Source organism: Apaloderma vittatum, unplaced genomic scaffold (assembly GCF_000703405.1).
Source record: "Apaloderma vittatum isolate BGI_N311 unplaced genomic scaffold, ASM70340v1 scaffold24535, whole genome shotgun sequence".
Classification (NCBI taxonomy): domain Eukaryota; kingdom Metazoa; phylum Chordata; class Aves; order Trogoniformes; family Trogonidae; genus Apaloderma; species Apaloderma vittatum.
The window spans coordinates 6,757-15,466 of NW_009716976.1; the positions used below are offsets into that span (position 1 = coordinate 6,757).

Below are 8,710 nucleotides of genomic sequence, written 5' to 3' on the forward strand. Positions count from 1 at the left end.
GCGGTGAGGGAGGTGTAGAGGCCATGGCTCTCCGTCACCGCAGCGCCCCATGGGAGACGCTTTCTTAGCTGTAATTAACAGCACGCTACATTAATCGGTGTCTTTTGCTAAATGATTAACATGTTTCTAGTCCCATTAAGGGCGGTTATGACAGGAGAGGCAGGCAGCTGTCACCGGTAATTACCAGATCCTTGCAGGATCCTGCAAACCAGGATGGCTGGGGAGGCTGCAAAGGCCTGCAAAGGGTCAGCAGGGTGGGAGGGTGGCAGGGCGTGACGAGGGAAGAAGGATGACAGGAGAATGACATGGAGGACGTGCAGCCAGGGATGGATACTGCCTGGGTCGATCCTTTATGCTGCTGATAGAGATCGAGCGGGTGGGAGGTCCTGGCGAGATGCAGGTCAGCCCACCGGGCTGAGGATGGGAGATGGCAGCTCTGCTTTACGTGCGTCCGCAGACCGAGAGCGGATCGGCCAGGACTCGTCGTACGAACAGGAGGGCAAGGTTCAGTTTGTCATCGACGCTGTCTACGCCATGGGGCAAAAAATCTGCACAACATGCACAAGAACCTGTGCCCCGGCAAGGTGGGGCTGTGCCCCAGGATGGACCCGGTGGACGGTGTGGAGCTGCTCAAGTACATCCGCAACGTCAACTTCTCAGGTCTGTCCGTCCCCGGGGTGGTGGGGAGGAATGGCCATCCCACGGGGCTGGGTGTCTCAGGTTGTCCCCCAACTGTGGGTCGCACAGCAGCACCCACAATTTATTGCCAAATTTACCATTTGGCACCGCCGCGCTGTAAATGCTGGGGGCACGGACGGGGTGGTTTTGCAGCAGGTCAGTGGATGAGGAGGTCTGAGCTCCCACATCTCCTGGGAGCTTTTGGAGAGTCACCCAGCTGCCCCGCCTGGCTTCGCTCCTCACCTCCTCCCTGCCGCCACCTCCTTGCCTCGTGACTGGCAGAGGTCCCCCTGAATCACGCTGCGGTGTCCTTGTCTGTCTTCAGATCTCTGGAAATGCATCTTTTCCTCTGCTCTATCTCCTTAATAAACATTTTTTGTCTTGTCCTCCTTATTACTTCTATTTATCTCCACTCTGTGATCTCCTCTGCGGTGTCTCTTTTATTTGTTTTTCCCTCTTGCTTGATTTTTCTCTTCCTTCCTTTCATTAGTGTTTATCTGCACAGTTCACTTGATTTAACTTTAAAGCTGCTTTCCCCCGCCCTTTCTTAACAGAAGCAATAAACTGGCTGGTGTCACAGCTCTCGGTGCCTGGCATTGCTCAGTGTGGGGGTCGATACCACAAGGTCCCTGCACCTGCTTGGGTCTGGGGTTGGTTTTCTCTTCTCCAGTTGCTTCCTCCACCCTGTGCATCACCCTGGCAGCTCGCGACACTCCCAGCAGCAATAAAACCCCACATCGAGGAGGAAGCAACAAACTCGAGAGCCCCCCTTCAACGCCGTCACCCAGGGCACGCCGTGGTGCTGGGTGCTGAGCCCTCCCTCTCTTGCAGGCATTGCTGGGACTCCCGTGACGTTCAACGAGAATGGAGACGCGCCGGGGCGTTATGACATCTACCAGTACCAGATCAGGAACTCCACCCCGGAGTACAAAGTCATCGGGCAATGGACCGACCACCTCCACCTAAAGGTAAGGCTGGGGGCTGGCTGGTGCTCACAGCGTGGCCATGCAAGAGCAAGGTCCTGCAGGTTTCTCCAGCATCCATTGAGGCCACACAGGGTGTAGGAAACCCATCTGGGAGCCAGGGAGCCCATGGGTGCAAAGTTAGGCCAGCCAGACTTGGGAAGGGGATCAGAGGGGAGGGTGTCCCCTGAGTACGCAGCGTGGTTCAGCCATGGTGACCCACCACCAGCGTGGGTGGCCGCATCCCATGGACATCCAGCTTTGCAGCTCTGATAAGGAAAGGAAAAGCCAGAACAGAGCAGAGGGAGGAACTTTGTTTTGGATTTCTGGTGTTGAATCTTCCCAAAAGGCCAACGGAGATGTTCACTGCCCTCGTGTCCCCGTGCTGGCCAGGGCTAGGGTCCTTTGTGGGATGGGATGAGGGGCCGCAAGCAGAGTCAGGGCATCCCCCTGTGCCCCAGCGGGGCTTGGCAGATGCCCAGCTCGAGCATCACTGGGCCTGGTGCCATTTTGCCCCGCAGGTGGAGAGCATGCTGTGGCCAGGGGGTGGGAGCCAACTCCCCAGCTCCATCTGCAGCTTGCCCTGCAAACCAGGAGAGAGGAAGAAGCTGGTGAAGGGCATTCCCTGCTGCTGGCACTGCGAACGCTGCGACGGATACCAATACCAGCTGGACGAGTTCCACTGCAAGCGGTGCCACTTCAACGAGCGGCCCAACGAGAACCACACCAGCTGCACCCCCATCCCCATCATCAAGCTGGAATGGAGCTCGCCCTGGGCTGTGGTGCCTGTCTTCATCGCCATCGTGGGCATCATCGCCACCCTCTTCGTGGTGGTCACCTTCGTGCGCTACAACGATACGCCCATCGTCAAGGCGTCGGGGCGGGAGCTGAGCTACGTCCTGCTGACGGGCATCTTCCTCTGCTACGCCACCACATTCCTCATGATCGCCGAGCCTGACTTGAGCACGTGCTCCTTGCGGCGCATCTTCCTCGGGCTCGGCATGAGCATCAGCTACGCCGCCCTGCTCACCAAGACCAACCGCATCTACCGCATCTTCGAGCAGGGCAAGAAGTCGGTGAGTGCCCCCCGGTTCATCAGCCCCGCTTCCCAGCTGGTCATCACCTTCAGCCTCATCTCGCTGCAGCTCGTGGGCGTCTGCATCTGGTTCATCGTGGACCCGTCCCACTCTGTCATTGACTACGAGGACCAGCGGACTACAAACCCCCACTTTGCCCGGGGCATCCTCAAATGTGACATTTCGGACCTCTCCCTCATCTGTTTGCTTGGGTACAGCATGCTTCTCATGGTCACCTGCACTGTGTATGCTATAAAGACCCGCGGGGTCCCGGAGACCTTTAACGAAGCCAAACCCATCGGGTTCACCATGTACACTACTTGCATTGTGTGGTTAGCCTTCATCCCTATATTTTTTGGGACGTCGCAGTCGGCAGAAAAGGTAAGGGAGGCAGGGAGAGGTCTGGTGGTGGCCCTGTGGGCTGCAAGGATGGGGTTAAGAGAAGCTGACATGTCCTAAGCATGGAGAGGTGCTTCTCTCTGGTCCTGCCACCTTGGGAGTCATGATGGGAAGAGTTGTTTCACAAACTTCTTGTTCTTTCAGGGAGCAGAGCCTACTCCCTCCAACTACATTTTCCTTTTCCCATTTTGTTCTGGTTTCCCTCATTCTTCCTTTCCTAATTTTCCTGTTTCATCTCTGGATTCTCGTGTCCTGTTGGCCCCATTGTCCCTCTCTGGACAGGGTGGCCATGGGCAGCACAAGCTGCTGCTGTGTGAGCTGGGGACAGATGAGTCCCCAGGGCAGATGCAGCTCCCTGGTATCATGTTTTTGCCTGGAAAAAGAACCGAACACTGCCCAGCTGCTTTTCTGACACAGCTTCTTTTCCCGATGCTGAGTCAGTGATGGAGGCTGGAAATATTGGAGCTGCCCTCCAAAATCCCAGAGAGGGCAAAGCAGAGGGAGCAGAGCGACCCCTTGGCACACCCCCTCCCTTGCCAGACTGCTCAGCAGCTTGTGGCTTCTCACTCAATTACCGCTTTACTGTGATTTTAATTAACACCCCTGTGTTTGGCAACACGGCACCTACGATTAATTGCAGGGCTGGGCTGCGGCGGGCAGGGAGGCACGGAGCTGCGGGGGCAGCTGAGTGGCTCCATCTCACAAGGGGTCCGGGGAGCACTCATCCCCTGCGACTCCGAACGTGAAAAGGCGAGGCCAGATAATCCCAGAAGTGGGTTTGTGCTGTGAAACAACCTGTCTGTCTGTCCTCCTCCTCGTCCTCGGCTCCTGGAGGGTGGTCCCAGCGCTGGTACCCACGGGACTGAGGCCAGCCTGGATGACGCTTGGTGTTCAAGTGAGAAGGAACGAGGACAAAGAAGAAAAAAAATTTCTCATGAATCAGACCCAAATCCCCTTTGCCTGCCAGCCAAAACAAGAATTGCCTTTATGTTAAATGCAAACGGCTCACGCCTGCCAGCCTGGAGCTGCCTGTGACAAATAAACCTGTGTTGCTATTCCCTGGAAATCCCTGGGGTGACCCACCACCCGGATTCCCTCTCTGGACCCATCACGATGAGGATAATCTCCCCCCCTGTGATGCTGGGCTGCTGACACCACGGCTTTTGGGAACAGCCATTGCAAAGCAGCCAGTCGTGCTTTACTAAGAGATCTTCTGCTGTGGACACCAGAGTTTCAGATGCATCCTGTGGAGCTGCTCAAAGCATCAAACCCCGGAGCTCGCGGAGGCCGGGTGTGCGCAAGCGCCTTTAACCTTGGCTCCCCCAAAAACTCTCTACCAAGTGAGATCTCACTGGCTGGAAGTGCGAAGGAGAATTAAAGGAAATAAATGGAGCCTTTTGCAGCATTTCCATTTTGATGAGATGGCAGGGGAGATACTAACAAGAAAGCAGGTTTTTTAAGAAATTATTGCAAAACAAAAGCTCCCTTAAAGCCTCCTTAATGTGCTCGGCATACTGTGGGTAATAAAGATGGAAATGATAATGATTGTAGATTATGCGCAAGGTTGCTCACCTCTTCACTGCAGCTTGTCATGGGATAATTTAGGGCTGCCGAAAGCTGGCTGTCAAGCAGCAATTCGACAATAGGCTGTGCCTCACTTCAGGGGCTTGTAATGTGCAGGGCTTCTCTGTTATTAGGCTGCTAACAAGCTGATTAGAGGCGGAAAAAGTGATGTTCCCAACTCCCCTTGGACATAGCTCTCTTCCCTCAAAGCCTGCTGCTGCCACAGCGTCTGCTGAGCCGTCCCAGGGAGGGGTTCGTGGTGGTTCAGGGAGGGTTCGTGGTGGTTCAGGGAGGGATTCCTGGTGGTTCAGCTTGGTGCTCAGCCGGGGGACGTGAGCTCCGCGTGTCTCCAGGCTGTGGCTGAAGGATGGTGGATCCGCTCGAGGGGGCAGCTGAGGAATCGGGTGCTCGGTGCTGCCTTGATGCTTCAGCTGCTGGTTTGCAGTCTTGGGAAGAGAAAGGTCAAAAAGGTGTCGTTATGCAGCCTGCACAGAGGATCTAGCTCTGAGCATGTCCTTGGGATTGAAACTGGGGGTGTTGGCGTCGGCATCTCCTCGTGGTGATGCTCACCAGGACGTCCCCAGGCCACCGCAGGGAGCGATCCCCTCGCCTTCGCCCTGTTGCTGCCAGGATTGAGGCCCTGTAGGGCTCTGCAAAAGGTCATCACACCTGGGAAAAGAGAAGCCAGGAGCATCGATCGGGCTGTTGTTCTCTCCACAGAGCACAGCTGGAGTTCCGCTTGAGTCCCCGAGGATGCCGTGGGGCAGACCCACGCCTCCAAACGCCACCGGGCACCTCTGCCCAGTCTGAGCCTGCCACCGAGGCTGCCTCATGGGCCGGAGGAGCTGGATGAAAAAATCCCTCCATTTTTATTTTATTTTGCTTTGCCTCGTGCCTACAACTTTGCATGGAGGTGGCATATTATTATAACAAGTCCCCCAAGCCTTTTCTCAAAAGAACCTCTTATCCCTGCCGATCCCAGCGGATTACAGAAATAGCAATAACAGAGGATCTAAAGAAAGAGACAATTTCCTGTGCTGATAAGGCGGCAGCTGAACAGTGGTGTCATTGTCTGGCTCTCTGTTTATCACATTTGCTTTCAGCGAGGGAAAAGAGTGAGAGAAGAAGGAATAAGAAGGACTGTCCAGTGGTTTGTTTAGCAGTGTTGAGTGGGTTTTCCCTCCCCCGGCACTCATGGTGGTGCAAAATCTCTTGTAGCTGGGCCAGGCATGGGTTTAGAGGGTGGGGGTGTGCTAATGAGCGGCAGAGGTTTGCTTTGGGACAAACACAAGAAATGCCTCGAGCCTGGGCGGCTCCTCTGGGGCAGGATCGGCTCATCCAGCCCTGGGACAAAGCCTGAGCCCAGCGCTGGCCTTGGGGACTTGTGGTGGGTCATGTAAGGTTGCTACAGTCCCTCCAACGCAGCCCCATCATCGTCCTGTGTCAGAGGGAGGCTGTGTTCTTTGATCCTGCCCATGAAGCAGCGGATGCTGCTGAGCCGGGAGCTGTAACTTCTTTGATAACTGCAGCGCACACCTCAAAGGGCTCTGGAGGAAGCTCGAGTGCCGTTAACGGAGGAGCAAAGTGGGCTCCTGGGTTGGAAACCAATTAAGAGAGTAGGAACCAAAACCGTGAGAAATGGTCATTTTTTTGATGTGGCAAAAGGTTAACTGTGCTGTGCTTCATGGCTGTGTTTAGACTCCAGGCTAAAAATATTTCTCTCCGAGCTGAAGAGGGGCTCGCTGCGGCACGGTGCAAAGCTGTCGAGGTGAGCACAGGCTGCAGAAAGCAGGGCTGCTTCTGGCAAAGGCATCGTTGGGGTGAAAGTAGCTGTGGTGGCTACGTGAGACCCCAAAAGTGCTGCAGGAAGGGGGTGGGATAAGGGGAGCCTGGTGCCAGCCAGGGTCTTGGTGGAGGGTGCTGGGGGATGGAGCCCTGACCCGGGTGTGTAGGGGTAAGAGTGCGCAGAGACGTCTTGTCTGAGATCCAGCTCAGCTGCTCTCCTTGCCGAAACGCCTCCGAGTCCCGAGGCATGAGTGGGAGGCAGGAAATATGGAAATTGCCAGATTGTGAAGTGAGGCTCCTCCGAAAGGCATCTGCTGAGGACCAAAAGGACAGGCGGGGGGAGGCGGGAAGGGCTCTGGAGCCTCAGGTGTGTGCCAAGGGGTGTCACTCTGGTGCAAAGCAGAGTTTTGCCAGTCCCCGGGACGGGGCTTGGGGTGGCTGGAGTTGGGGTCTCATTGCTGCCCTCGTTCCTGGCAAGTCCAAAACACCTGCGGTAATGTCTGGAGAGTTTCAGTGCGGGGGGAAAAAAAGAATGAAAAAAAAAAAAGAGCAGATATTCTGGCAAAGGGGTGTGTTTTGACTTTCCTTGATGAAATGACATTTTTATTTCCAAAAACTGCCTAGGCTGACTCTGTGTGCATATAGGGAGACGGAACAAACAAACCAGCGCGTGTGACAGGAAGAGGTTTTATTCTGGGGACGAATGAAATTTTTCAGTTGGCTCAGAACAAGCTTTGTTGCTTTTTTTTTTCTCTCGGGTTGAGCTGAAATGCTTTGAGGGCTCTAAGCCTGTTTCTGAAGCAGGAGAAGAGAGTGAAATGTTCCTTTGCGTGGTGTCACACCTGGCACCCACAGGTCCTGGGCTGGGATGACAGCCCCAGCCAGGAGCTGTTGCCTGCCACCAGCTCTCATTCCTAGAAAGCCTCTGTGCTCAGCTTCTGTCCTCAATCCCCTTTTTTGCTCTATTGACTCCAGAAAATGACCCCCCAGGTTAAGTGTGTGCAGCTGGGGAGGTGGGGACTCCCTGCCCTTGCTGATGCTGCAGCCTCGAGGCTTCCCCTGGCTCCTCCAGGTCCTACCTCCTTGCAGGGCACTAAATCCCACGTGTGAAACAAATGCAGAAGAAACCCTTGAGTACCCTCAGAGCTGCAGGATGAAGTTCAGAAACTGCCTTAAGTGTTCTAAAACCTCGTTAGCAACCTGAAAAACAGCCCCAGTGTCTGAGCACCACTGGAAAAGGAGAAAAAAGGTGCACGCAAAAGCACCTGAAAACTCAGAGCCCTCTCCATCTTCAGCCCAAAGAGACCCAGCACGTGAGCTACGTGGTGGAGGAGAGGATGCTGGCGAGGAGGAGCCTTGTGCCAGGCGCAGGGATGCTGCTGGAGCAGGGATGCTGACGGAGGGGTTTGCCCACCCGGCCTCCCGTGTTGCTCGGGGATGAGAGGTGGGGATGGGCGGAGAGAAGGGGGCTCTTTGCCTCCCGTCGCCGCCTGCTTTGGATGCCCCCGGCTTGTGAGGAGCCTGCCCAAACGCTTTCCATAGAAAAATGGATTATTCTACAGTCAGATTAATGGGCTTTCATTTTGCAAAACATCTGTCACTGTTAGTCCTGGACAGTGAGCGTGAAATTAGTTTTGACTGCAGAAAGGCAACGTTGGTGTGTAATATGTGACTTACATGACAACGGCCCAGGGAGCCAGCTGGGGAATGGGAATTGCCTCCTGAAGGAGCTGGGGCTGCCCCTGGCTGGGACTGGGAAAGGATGTCCTCGCTATGTCCATTGCCGCAGCATTGGAGCTCCCACCCTGTGGGTGGCAGAGTGTGCTGCGAGCGCTGGGGAGGAGAGAGGGAGGGTGAAGAGGGCGTGGGTGCTCCATCTCTGGTGATGTTTCTGAGTTGGGATGCTGGCAGGTGGCTGCAGGAGCATGCATGGGTGCTGGGAGGGTTTGACCTCGAGATGCGGGTCAGGGCACCGGCACAGCCTCCTGTGCTTGAAGGTGGGAAACAGCAAAAGTGAGCTGAAGCCTCTCTGGGTGCACCTCAGCCTGTGCAAGGAGTTGAGTGATCCAGCACCGCCAGCATCTCCAAACCTCCCTCCCCCCTCCTCATTTATTTAACCCCAGCATTTCCATGTTCCCCTCTTTCCTCTCCTCCTTTCCCAGCTGGCCCTTTCTGGATCCTACAGAGCTGTGGTGGGTCTCAGCTCGTGCCCTTGTGTCTTGCAGATGTACATCCAGCACACGCCGC

General features: G+C 55.5%; 1 protein-coding gene across 1 annotated transcript in view; it reads left to right on the top strand.

Moving 5' to 3' along the window:
- Positions 1–8,710, top strand: part of LOC104274196 (metabotropic glutamate receptor 4-like) — a 16,759-nt gene that overhangs the window by 5,171 nt on the left and 2,878 nt on the right. Inside the window, 5 exon segments of the mRNA XM_009869745.1 lie at positions 458–546; positions 549–660; positions 1,510–1,646; positions 2,162–3,097; positions 8,689–8,710. Coding sequence (XP_009868047.1) covers positions 458–546; positions 549–660; positions 1,510–1,646; positions 2,162–3,097; positions 8,689–8,710 — 1,296 coding nt within the window.